General features: G+C 47.2%; 1 protein-coding gene across 3 annotated transcripts in view; it reads left to right on the top strand.

Annotated features, from left to right (window-relative positions):
- Window positions 1–12,876, top strand: part of WNT4 (Wnt family member 4) — a 31,326-nt gene extending 18,450 nt beyond the window's left edge. For all 3 annotated transcript variants that reach the window (XM_078379118.1, XM_072977688.2, XM_078379119.1), the window contains 4 exons: window positions 4,738–4,973; window positions 8,311–8,442; window positions 10,264–10,406; window positions 11,499–12,876. In XM_078379118.1, the coding sequence (XP_078235244.1) occupies window positions 4,738–4,973; window positions 8,311–8,442; window positions 10,264–10,406; window positions 11,499–11,966 (979 nt within the window). In that variant the 3' untranslated portion in view covers window positions 11,967–12,876. The remainder of the gene's footprint in view (window positions 1–4,737; window positions 4,974–8,310; window positions 8,443–10,263; window positions 10,407–11,498) is intronic.
- Window positions 12,877–13,222: the final 346 nt, after the last annotated feature.

The raw sequence follows: 13,222 nt of genomic DNA, 5'->3' as shown, positions 1-13,222 counted from the left end.
TTCATCTTCTTTAATTAAATAATGCTACTCCTCAAAGAGTAAGAAGTATTTCTTTTCGGGAGAGCACTTATCGGGAGCATCAGCTTGGAAAGGTTTCAAAGGAATCCGTGGAGAGCGCCCGACTCCCTCTCCACTTTTTCCTCTACAGGATGCTCCCATCACCTGGAAAGATCTGGGAAACAGCCTTCGGTCTTTCATCCCGGTGTCAAATGGAAACTCTCCCATGCTCGGCTGGGAATAGGCGGATTGGTGCTGCTGTAGTTGCAGATCTTCTGGTGATGGTCTACTTTGTGTGCAGTAATGACTCAGGATACAGGCTGGAGAGGTAATCACGGGTGTCTCCCTTAGCCTTCAAGACTGGGCAACAGAAAAGTGAGGACTGAAAGACTTCCCAACCAGATGTGGCCATACTAGGAGTCCCAGGTTGTGACTATGTGCATTTTCTCCCATGACCTACACTCCTTAACAAACAAACAAAAACACGCAGTTCTTTAATGCAACCAAAAAAGTACTTGCGCCCTCTAGTGGCTGATTTTTCACACACCCCAAAAATGTGTGGGAATATTGGAGGGCCACCCCAGTTGTAAACAACAGCCGCTCAAAAACATAATGCGTTTCTGGGGCGTATCGGCTTAAAATAAGTGAAAATTAAAATTCAAGTGTTCCTCGACACACCGGTGTTTTCATTTTTCATGCATCCAATTCGGTGCAAGAGGACGTAATCTGTATTGTCAGTCCATAAAAAATATTTTTGAGAAATCCTCGCGGCAGTAACCTGTACACAGTTGTCTGTTTTATTTTTCCGTGTCTCGTTTGCCTCTGACAAAGGAATCTCAGCCTTTCCCAAAATGCATCGGGCACTGCCAAATCATAAATACGGAGGCTTTGAAAAATGTGGTTTCTCTTGGTTTTCATGCTTGTTTTCGGCATCTACCCTTCGCTCGTTTATTTCTCACTATCCTGGTTTTCATTTGACTCCGAGGAGCCCCACGGCATGTTTGGACTGGCAACGAGGAGGCTGGCAGTTTTTGCAAACACAATTTTTTTTAAAAAAAAAATTGAAATGAGGGAGGCAGAGATGCCTTCCTTCCCTTGAAGGGGTTTTCGTCCCGTGTTTTCGAACTGCAACTCCCAGAATGCCTTAGCCAACATGGACGCTTGATGGGAACCTGGAAGATAGACTTGGAACTTCCAACTCCATGAGCAGAAACGGACCTCTGTTTTGTGAAATAAGAAAATTTGCACAATATATTCATCTCCCAGAAGTCCATTCCTTAGCACGGCACAATATGCTGGTTGTGTTTTTCTGAGGGGTGGGTATACTCTTAAAACGCAAGGTTTCCAAATTGTACGCAGATGTTTTTCCCAACTGGAGAATCTGGAAATCTTAGTCCGGAAAAAGGAACTTTATGAAGCTCTGCTTCCTTTCTTTTGACGGTCGCTTCTGTGTCTGAAACCCATGGCTTTTGGCTACAATGAATGGTGGAGGTTCCCTTTCTGTCATTTCCCCCCCCCATCCCCTGGGGTTTCTTCCATGGCTTGTCTGGACGTGGGAGCGAGAAAGCAACGTGAACGTCCTGAATTTGCCACAGCGCTGTGGGATCCCAGAAGACGTGCCAAGTTATTTTGGCGGTGGGTGGGGAGCCATCTGAAGGGGGGGGAAGAATAACCCATGTCTGTCTGTTCCTCTCTCTTTGTTGCTGTGAGTTCCCAGAGCCTGAAAGGGCCCCGCTCCGTGGAGAGAAAGGGGCAGCCAGGAAAAGCTCCGCGCGCGGCCTTCGGGAGGGAAGTGGTTTCAGAGGGAGCCTCGGCTGATCCGAGCCCAGCCTGTGCCGAGGGAGCTTTGTGGCAGCCGGCGTTGGCAAGCGGGGCTCTTGTTCTGCTGACTTTGGCTGGCTCTTGACCACTTTGGCTTCTGCTAATGGCCCGTGGATACACTGGAACTCCTCAGTCCTGGAAGCGCAAAGCCCAGCCCAGTCCATTCTGGGGAGACAAAGGAGGGCTGTTGAGCTGCTCAGGCAAAGTCTTGGAGGGTGGGGTGCCCAGGAATGTTGGAAAGGGCCTTCTAAGGATGAGATGTCCAGATTTTCTGGACCACAGACCCCCTTAAATTCTCCATTCTGGGAGTTTTTCCTGCCTTACAGTAAGTACACCTTCCAAACTTCATGGGAGAAAGCCCCAAAGTGGAAGACTTCGCTCGGCCCAGCTCGGCCTAGCTTCCTGTTCAGAAAGAAAGCTCCCAGCTAGCACTGGGGCAGGAACAGGAAGTTTGGACAGAGCTAGGCCTAGCTCAGCCTCAGAGGCTTCTGATTTAGGCCTTTCTCCCACAGTTAGATGTTTATAATGTGTCTGTTAGGTAGGCAGAACTCCCAGAATGAAGAATTATGGTATCTATAGTCCCTCCCAAAATCCCAGGCCCAATTCTGCTTAGCTTCTGTTATCAGATCACAGCAACATGTTCAGGGGGAATATAACAATACCTTTACAAACCACCAAACGTTCCATTTGTGGTAAGCTCAGTGGTGGAGGTCTCTGGCTGTGGAGCTAGAGGCTGAGAGTTCAATTCCCCACTGGGTCCACTTAATAGGGGCTGAACTCGATGATCCGTAGGGTCCCTTCCAGCTTTCCAATTCTAAGATGATGTTGATGATTTCCTAAATATTTTTAGCCAGCATGAACACTGGTCTTGGTAGATAGTTCTCTGAGTTGTCATTTTAAAATACACAAGAGTTTCAAAAGTCTGATATAGTAGCATTTCTGAACAAGGATGCTTGACCTGGTCTCCCATCCCTGGGAATCCAATTCTAGGACATTATGCAGCTATTTGATTTTCCATAAGAGATTTTGCTCATGAGGTCAAAGGCTCAAGATTATTATTACATGTCCCTGAGAGAAGGCTGGTGTGCTGATCTGTAGATTCATACAGTAGAGTCAATGAATTGAAAATCTAATGATGTCAAGCATTCAGTGATGTTCCTGTGCCAATGGTAGCCCCCTATGTTTAATTAGCTTGATCTTTTCGTTAGTCAGCAGACTAGAGGGCAGCTTTCCACTCCCAAATGCCCATACGCATCTGGGACAAACGCAGGGATATAGCAAAATTTCTTCTTGCTAGCTAATGCCAAAGATTGTGCCTAGCCTTTGCAACTCCCTCCCACTGGAGGCCAGGCTGGTCCCATCTTTGCTGCCCTTCTGCAGGCAGGCAAAGACCTTTCTTTTTAGGCAAGCTTTCCTCTTGTATGGGAAAGGTTTTTAATTGGATTACTTGTTCCTTTGAATGCGTTTTTGATGTTGCTTTTGTTTACTCTCTTTTACAGTGGTATCTGTTTGATCCTTTTTAGTATTTGTTTACTTACTGTTTTTAGCTTTCAGTATTGCCTTCTAAGGATCGAAGCAGGTCCTTGTTAAGGAGAAAGTAGGGTTTAAAATATTCTAAATACATAAATAAATAAAAATACAGTGGTTACAGCAGGGTGAGTAACTCCAAAGGATCAGGGCCGTTGTCTACCTCTCTCTGACTCATAGGATCAGGGCCGTTGTCTACCTCTCTCTCACACCAAACTTTTCTAGTGAGATTAGAAGCTACAAGAAGGTCATGTCTAGATTTTAGAAAATGTTGCACTTGTTTGCTTTGCTGAAAATAAGTGTGTGTGTTTAGGGTCATGCTTTAAAAGCTCCCGGAGGCTTCTTTTCCTGCTTTTGAAATATGATTCAGTGTGGTGGATACAGTGATGGACTATGACTCTGGAGAAGAGAGTTCGAATCCTTGCTCAGCCATGAAAACTCACTAGGGGAGTGGAACTTGGAAAACCACTCCTTAAATAGCTCACTTACCTTGAAATCCCTATTAGGGTTCGATGTGTTGGTGTCAGGGCTTTTAAAAAAACCTTGATCCCTCTTGAACATATGACTTCTTAGCTGATATGTAAACACATGTGCACTATGCAACTTTATAGAAATTTGTTTGGTTGATGTCTTGAAAAGGGTAAAATGGAAGAAGCCAATCTTCCTTCCACCTCATTTTCGGGGACCAAAGAAAATGGGGGGTAGCCACTATGTTCTGGGATCAGCAACTTCTCTTTTTAGGATAATTTTGAGAAGTTCCATACCTCTCACTGGAGTGAGTGTGGAGTCCCAGATGGATTACGCTGCCTTCAAAGAATAAAGACAGACATTTGCAACCTTGGAATAGATGCAAGCATTTGCTATGAGAGGCATCTGTACATTTAAGGGACAGTTTTAAAAACGTTGATAGCATTCGCTGAGATGGGAGGAGGAGAGGCCTTTCCTGCGACTGCAGCAGGCATGGAAGAATCTTTTAACTCTTTCCTGTCCCACTGTGGTCTGCAGGGAAAAGCCTGCCTCTGAGATCAGATCCATTGACCTTAGCAGCCAGTGGGTGGGTCCTTCTCCACCTCCAGCAAAAATCGCATACAGCAAAGGTGAAAAAGATTCACTAGGGATGGTTGCAATCAGTAGAAGCTAATGATTCAGGGCTTTTTTTGGGGGGGGGGGAGGTCCACTTGAGTGTTTGACCCAACTTTCCATGTGCTTTCCAAGGCATTGAATCTCTTTGCCCTAATAGGTTTTACACCTTCTATGATTCCTTTTTAAGTTCGGACTAGAAACCCAGGCAGACTCACCACTTAGCCCTGACAATCTAGACTCAAGTCTCCCTCCTTTTCACTGTTTTTTTTTTCCGGGGTGGTGGTGAACATGTTGCTATCACCCTTACAGGTACTTAGCAAAGCTCTCGTCGGTGGGCAGCATCTCGGAAGAAGAGACCTGCGAGAAGCTGAAGGGCCTGATCCAGCGCCAGGTCCACATGTGCAAACGGAACCTGGAAGTCATGGATTCGGTGCGCCGGGGCGCCCAGCTGGCCATCGAGGAATGCCAGTTTCAGTTTCGCAACCGCCGCTGGAACTGCTCTACCTTGGACAGCCTGCCGGTCTTTGGCAAAGTGGTGACTCAAGGTAACGTCCACTTGCCTTCCGATCGGGGGCAACCCGTGTACGGTATCTTTTCTCCGAAGGGAAGTAGGCTGATGGGGGAAGAGAAAGCTTAATTTCTCCTATGACAAGGGAAAAAAAACACACAACCAAATATTGCCATGTGGGAAGAATCCTGCTCAGGGTTCTGGTTAGTCAGCCAGCCAGTTAGATCTGACCCCTTGCAGGCTACCCCATGCCATCCTCCCTACACATTTCTCTGCACCTTCTCTTTTTCCGATTCTTCCAAAATAAGCATAGATGATCTACAGTAATGTAGAACAGCCCGTTGAGCTTGGCGGCACCCACAAACTGGACTATTCACTCCTCTGACATTTGCACCAGCACCCACCATTTTTATTTTTAGATGCTTTTTAAATGTTTTTGCAAGCCTCACCCCTATAGCAGTCCAAGCTTCCAGGTATTTCATGGCCAATGTATGCTTGGAATGTTCAATTTCATAGGTTCCGCATTGAATTCAATGTGTTCCATAGATTGCTAGTGTTGTATACTGCTTTGACGTCTTTGGATCTAAGCGGGTTACAAATGCTAGTAAACAATAAACTAATAGATGAATAAAACGTCAATGAGTGTTCTTGGCCTGTAATTTTGTCATTGGGCTCCTTTAAGGTTCCTATTGTTAAATGTTTTTTTAGTTTTGATTATTTTTCTTACTTTTGCAAACTTTGGCCTCAGTTCGGTCACTGCTGCCAGCTAGAGTAAATCCAGTGCATTGGTGGGACTTGAATTAATCATAACTAGCAATGGGCACAAACCGAACTACGAACCAGAAAAATCAACGAATGGGGCTGGTTCGTAGTTCGGTTCGTGGAACCTGTTTTGCCAAAGCAGAACGAAATGCTAACGCCTTCCCACTGCCCTCATCGCCTTCCCTACCTGGTCCTGCTGCTGCCACCATCATCCTCGGGCAGGCAGGCTGGCTCCAGGAAGGGAAGCGATCCCGCTATCTTGATGATGGTGGAGGAAGAGAAAGAGTCAGCGCCAGGACCAAATAGTGAGGCGACAGGGGCAATAGATCATTCCCTCCCCCCGCCAGCACGAACCTGAAAAATGAACCACATACCCGTTCGTTTGAGGGTTTGTGTGATTGTTCGTGGGTAGACCTGAACCACGAACCACTGTTTTTCCGGTTCGTGCCCATCTTTAGTCATGACCTCCTTTAACTGTCAATTTAGTGGGTCTACCCTGGTTAGGACTGGCAACCGGATTAAATAGTTTGGGTTTCCCCCAAGCTTGCTAAAACTTCTCCCTCTTGCCTTTTGCAAGGACAGGATCTTGGAAAAACAGGAGTCTGCTGATGCTCAAGGATGATAGAACTGGTAGTCCCATGATGTCTACAAAGCCATCACTACCCATGAGTAACAGCTTGTCATCCAAGGTCCATTTTCTTCCCTGGATAGGCATGAGGTGGCGGTAGGCAGTTCTGGTGGACCCGGAGGCCAGATTTTGCTCTGGCCCCCCAGGGGTGACGTGTCGGCGCCTGGCCCACCCCAGCATAAGGACACCAGAACGCCGCACAAGGACTGCGATCGGTTTTGTTGCCCACTTGAGATTCTCCTTCTTCACAATCACACACACCCCTCTGAAAAAAGGACACCCACAAACCTCTGCTGCTTCTTCTAAGTGTATGCTCACCGAGCCCTGGGCATTTCAAAAAGTACCAGGAAACTGGAGTTGTTCCTTCTCATGGGCAGCCGCCGAGCACAACCGACTTTAACGTTAGCCTGCTATTAACCTCGATTAACTCAGAGGCCGTACAGTTGCTGCCCCAGCGGGGGGGGGGGGGGGGGGCGACAACGACGACGAGCGGGCCAGGCGCTCCCAAGACGCTCCGGCTGTCTCGGAACAGCAGCCGGCTGTGGGAACCGAGGAGCAGCCTCAGTTTGGCTTCTGCCCAGATCCTCCGAGAAAGAGAGAGAGAGAGAGAGAGAGATTGAGAGAGACAGAGAGAGAGAGAGAGAGAAGGGTCTGTTCCACTCTGACCGCCCTTGGCAAGAACAAGAGGGATTCAGGGTTTCACCCGGGAACCGCTAAACCAATATCCCTCATTGGATTTGCGCACACACACCACCCACAATGCTTCTGCCAAGATGAGAACAGTTTGATCGGGGAAGAGGTGTGCTAAAAGGAGGCTTGCAAAGGGAGAGAGAGAGAGAGAGATGGGGCATATGTCCCAGTCTAAGCCACAGTTCCCATGTTGGTAGGATCCTGGGGAAAACATTCCAAGCTTAAGAACAGAGCTAAAAAAGCAAACTGTGTCCTTTGTGCACTGCCATGTGCCTTGGAGAATTTCTACTTTTGACTCCATGTCCCACACTCCTTCAACTAGTACGTAGTCCAATTCCCCCACCCCAAAAAAATCCACACTATTATATACTCAGAAGGGTTTTGAATATGGAAGATTGTGTGTGTATGTATATGTGTTGTTGCTGTAGCTGCTGCTGTTTAGCTTGTGAGTGCAGAGTCTGAAGTCCATTCTTAAGTGGGAACAAACCAGGGTAGAAAAGGAAAAACTGGGAGCTAATTCAAAGAAGTGCAAAAGATATCTCCATGTACAAACAAAGAGCTTCTCCAATCCCTTCTTTAGGGGAGACAAATTGTGTGTATCGGGCAATAATAGAGAATTTATTTAGGGAAGAACAGTTTGGAATTTTCATTCCTGTTGGACTACAGTCTCCATAATCCACCTATCAGCCAGGGGGATTCTGGGTGGTGAAGGCCAAAAATGAAATTTCCACAGTGCTGAAGGTATGGTGGATTGAGGAAGCCTCAAATGTTCTAGAAGCACTTTTTAAAAATTAAGGAGAGAGGGAAAAAAGGAAGAAATCCAGCACAACCTTTAGGAATGAAATATGGGAAATGATGGAGACCAGGAGGGGGGGAAAAGAACCAGGATGGAAGAGAACCAGAATGGAGTGTCGTAGGAAAGGGGCTGGCGGGTGGGTGGAGTAGCTCTGCTCTGCATTACAAGAACTGCTGGAGAGCTCTGTGGTTTAGGTCTCTGGCTGTGGAGCCAGAGGTTAGGAGTTCGATTCCCCACTGGGCCTTCTCCTCCTCCTTCTTATTCTCATCATCATTATTATTAGTAGTAGTAGTCTGATTAATCTTTAGAAGTTTTTGAGACAGTTAGCCTTGGCTGCTGTTTCTATTGGGAGGCGGGCAGTGATTTAAAAGCAAGGTGATCTGATTTAAATCATATTTAAACCCCTAACCAAGCAGGCAAACTGTTTGCAAGGGGCAGCAAGATTTTATGCCACCTAGGTTTCAACCGCGCATCTGTCTTCTTTCCCAATTCTGCCAGGGACCCGGGAGGCAGCCTTTGTCTATGCAATTTCCTCCGCCGGCGTCGCTTTTGCCGTGACAAGGGCGTGCAGCAGCGGCGAACTCGACAAATGTGGCTGTGATCGCACCGTGCACGGGGTTAGTCCTCAAGGTCAGTAGAGCTGGAGGAATGGGAGAAAAGGAAGCACCACGAGATCCAGGTCAACGGTGGGTGGAGGACAGCCTGTGGGAGGGTCCGCAAAGCCTGTTTTTGTAGTCTTCAGACTGTTAGGGAGTTGGTTCATCCTGTATTGGGTCTTCCTCTTTTCCTGCTGCTTTCAACTTTTCCTAGCGTTATTGTCTTTTCTACAGAATCCTGCTTTCTCATGAGGGACCCAAAGTAGGACAGCATCAGTTTCAACGTTTTTGCTTCCAGAGAAAAATTCAGGCTCAATTTGATGTAGGATCCACTTATTCATCTTTCTGGCAAACCAATCCACAAAGCTCTCCTCCAGCACCACTTTTCAAACAAATCATTTTTTCCCCAGTGTCCGGCTTTCACACCCATACATGGTTGTCGGCAAGATGAGAGCGTGGATTAACTCAGTCTTGGTATCCAGTGAGACCTTCTTATACTTGGTGTAATAATTTACAGAGATGGGATTTACAGAGGTGGTGCCTTAACAAGAGCCATTCAGACAATGGATGTCACTCTAGTTGGGATAAGCCGCTGGATTTAGCACAAAGACAGTGTGTTTTCCCTTCCTGGCTTCTTCTATACATGTTTACTCCTTTCAGCGGCCGATTTAAAAACGGTGCAACGGATCAAACTAAAGGTTTCTCTGAACCGAGTGGCGTGTGGCCTCATCATGTTCAGCGCCGAGAAGCGAGCGAGTGAGGTGGGCACGCACCAGCCGGGACTCAAAACCTGGCCTGCCAACTTGGCAAGCCCGCCTAAGGGTCTCTTCTCCTGTGCCAGCAGAACAGCTGTTGTGTCCCGGCAGTGGAGCCACTCCACGTGGGTGTAAAGGGAGCACAATTAAACTCTGTTGCTGAAACCTGGCACAGCCCCGACCACCTTGGGGCAGCTGTTAGGCTCCTGGCTTTCCAGCAGGGTCTGCTTCATGCTTTTACTTTGCCCTTGTTTCGTTTTTTTTTAAAGAGAAACACAAAAACCAAATTTAAGACATGCCAATTCCAGGTGGCCACCATCTTTATTTTTGACAGTGCCCTGGAAGGTCGTTAATCTCTGGGAACCTTGTGGAAGGGAACAGGGGAACATGGCTAATGGCACATGGTTGATGTTGGCTTTCTTTCCTTTTCAAAAATCCTTTCTCCTTTTTCTTTTCTCATACAATGCCCTGAAAGCCAACTCGGCTTCTAAACAGAACAGGAGAAAAAATGTGCCAAAGGGACAGAGGGCCAAACTGTGTTAGACGGCAGCTTTGTAACTGGAAAGTGATAAGATCTCCATCAGAGATGCATTCCTGCAAGGCGGGCATGGTCGGTCAAATGACTGCCTCCTGAGGCCAGTTGCCAAACGAAAACAAGCTCAATGGCAACGTCTGGACTCCTGGAGCTGCGGAAACCTCATAGGAGGAAAACCTAACATCCTTTATCTCTTAAGGAAGCGCCACTTCTAACTGCAAAGCTCATATGCTATTAGAGGGGTAAGCTTAGAACTTACCCTTCTGGATAGCAGCTTCCAGAACTACCGCCACCACCACCACCTCTCCAGTGGCCATGCTGATTGGGGATGTCTTAAGAGCCATCAGCCCAAATGGTCATGTTTCTGAGATTTGAGTTCAAACTCCCAGAAACCTAAGTACATAGTCTCGATCCCAGCAAAGTCAGTTTCGAGACAACCCTTCCTCAAGACCTTAAGAAGAAGGAAGCAACTGCCGCCACTTTTATTCACCGTTGGGTTGCAGTTCCGTAGAGGCCAATGTCAGTGACATCACGCACCACCTTTCTATTCCTTGCCCAAACCTAGGCTTCCAGTGGTCCGGCTGTTCCGACAACATTGCCTATGGGGTGGCCTTTTCACAGTCATTCGTCGACGTGAGGGAAAGGAGCAAAGGGGCCTCCTCCAGCCGAGCGCTCATGAACCTTCATAACAACGAAGCTGGGAGGAAGGTAACGGTAGCACCCCTTCTGTGTTTGCCTTCAGATTGCAGATTTTGTTTCTGGAGGAGACTGGCTCACCTATTAATTATGATTTAAACGGGATGCTTTGAGCTTTTAGAAAGAACACCAACATCACATACGAGAAGCATCTGGCCACATAGGATCCAGACAGGCAAAGGTCCTTCATCTGTATCGGAGGGTTGCACAATTTAAAATTATGGATGTATATGATATATAGGCAAAGTTAAAAAGAAATTTAAATGTTGAGATTATTAGGATGGTTTTTACACAAAAAGGTACTTCAATGGCATTATCTTGGCTGTTTGCTAGATCTTCTGGTGGGCCATACATTGCGTGCACATTAAGTGCTGCATGGATTGAATTTCTTCAGTCACAGAAAAATTGTCCTGTATCAAAGTAGTGCCATTTTACTTGACTATTCTCTGATCTTCCTACTTTGCTTGAAATCTATTAGGTGGCCCAGTTAGACCAGTGCGTCCCAACCTTAGGTCCCCAGATGTTCTTGGACTCAAACTCCCAGAAGCCTTCACCACTAGCTGCGCTGGCCAGGATTTCTGGGAGTTGCAGTCCAAGAACATCTGGGGACCCAAGGTTGGGAGCCACTGAGCTAGAGGGAGGTCCTTTAGAAAGGTGACCAGTTCTCTGCCTCTCCTCCTTGCTGCTGTGTTCTCTGCTCTGACATCATTTCCGCCGGAGTTTGGAAGCAAATAAGACTTCCTTGGAGTGCAATTAGAACTCCCCATCCAGTATCACTAGATGGGTGCAAAGAGCAGGCCAAATCTGGCCCATCAGTACTGTTTTTAGGTTTAACATCTATGCCAAGCCCAAGATCAGAGGTTGGAAAAGATGCTTAGAATCTTAGAACTGCAGACATAGAAGGGATCCTCTAGATCACAAAGTCTAGCAGGATAGTTTAGTGGTTTAGGCATCTGGCTGCAACGTCAAGGGTTGCGAGTCCGTTTCCCCATGGGGCCTCCTCGACAAGGACTGACTCAAGGATGCCTATGGTCCCTTCTCTCTTTGCAATTCTAAGATGATTAAGATTCAGGACCTCAGCCGCTCCTGCTATGTCTCTTCCAGGCCATCCTCAACAACATGCGGGTGGAGTGCAAATGCCACGGGGTGTCGGGCTCCTGCGAGGTGAAGACCTGCTGGAAAGCCATGCCGCCGTTCCGCAAAGTGGGCAACGTCTTGAAGGAGAAGTTCGACGGGGCCACGGAAGTGGAGCAACGCAAGGTGGGCTCCACCAAAGTGCTGGTGCCCAAGAATTCCCAGTTCAAGCCCCACACGGACGAGGACCTGGTCTACCTGGACTCCAGCCCCGACTTCTGCGACCACGACTTAAAGAACGGCGTGCTGGGCACCAGTGGGCGCCACTGCAACAAGACCTCCAAGGCCATAGACGGTTGCGAGCTCATGTGCTGTGGGCGGGGCTTCCACACGGACGAGGTGGAAGTGGTGGAGCGCTGTAGCTGCAAATTCCACTGGTGCTGCTTTGTCAAGTGTAAACAGTGCCACCGGGTCGTGGAGATGCACACGTGCCGGTGACATGGGACACCGGAGTCTCCGTCTGGAGAGGGACACCCCCACCAAGGACCACGCGGGAGAGGGAGACCGGGAAGGAGATCACGGCCAAAAGAAACAGATTTCTTTTTTTTTTAAGAAAGGGAAAAAATATTTAAAGCTCCCGTCGTGATCGTGTTATTATTATTTTTTTCTCTCCCTTCGTTGCTGTCATCCTTCTTGGTCTGCTTTATTTATTGGCCTAACTGGACATTTTCTGGATCGGGCCCGTCTCATTCCGTGGTGTTGTGGTGGCAAAAGGACCTCAAAAGGGATGCTCAAGTCCTGCCTAACAGTGAAAGCAGGTTCCTGGGACAGCGGTGTGGAAAGCAGTGCCAATCCCAGAAAGAAAGAAGCTTTTTAAACAATACAGTAGGATCTCCATATTTGCGGGGGATTGGTTCTGAGCCCCCTCATGGATGCTGAAAATCCTGGATCATAGTGAACACTATAGATGGCATGGCCAAAGGGGGGGGGGGAATCCAGATATATATATTTCACCATTTATTTCCAGAAATGGCCACTAGAAGGAGCCAGAAATCATGCTATACAACAAGAACATAGCATGGTCTCTGGCTCCTTCTAGTGGCCAGTTCTGAAAAATACACGTGAAAATACATATTTCTAGGTTTTTTTTCTTTTGATATCTTTAATGTTTTCAGACTGTGGAAAAGTGTAATTGCAGATATGAGGATTCTACTGTAATATTATTCTCAAATTTTGGTGTAACAGAAGAAGGCAAGCTGTGTATTCCAGGAATGGAATCAGAAAATGGCAACAGGTGATATATTAATTGGGTCACCAAAATGTCGCAATAGTCAGCTGTGGGGTCAACTGGTGAAGACTCCTCAAGGATTCCAAAGCTTGCTTTTATTAAAATATCCTGGTGCCCCAATCCATGTATTTTCCATTTGTATCACGAAATTATTTCAGACGTGACTGATTTTTCTAGCAGCAAGACAGTGGGAAATGGTGACACTCATCAGCCAGTTGGCAATGCCTCCTACCATCCCTCACATCCTACATGCTAGGTCCAATCCACCAGCTTATTGACATGAACTGAGCTCTATTGCGTAGCTTTGGTTTTGCTTCCATGGGTCTTGCTGTATTGTAGGTTATGTTTCCATGACCCCTGATCTTTCTTGCCAGTTCTCTTCAGGATGCTAAAGTATTTCCCGGTGCTCAAGTGGGGCAGGATAGTATCCACACTATACATATCAATGGTTCCCAACCTCGGGTCC

The sequence above is a fragment of the Pogona vitticeps genome, chromosome 7 (genome assembly GCF_051106095.1).
Source record: "Pogona vitticeps strain Pit_001003342236 chromosome 7, PviZW2.1, whole genome shotgun sequence".
Lineage (NCBI taxonomy): Eukaryota > Metazoa > Chordata > Lepidosauria > Squamata > Agamidae > Pogona > Pogona vitticeps.
The sequence above is the reverse complement of the archived record's forward strand: the minus strand, read 5'-3'. Positions and strand labels throughout refer to the sequence as shown.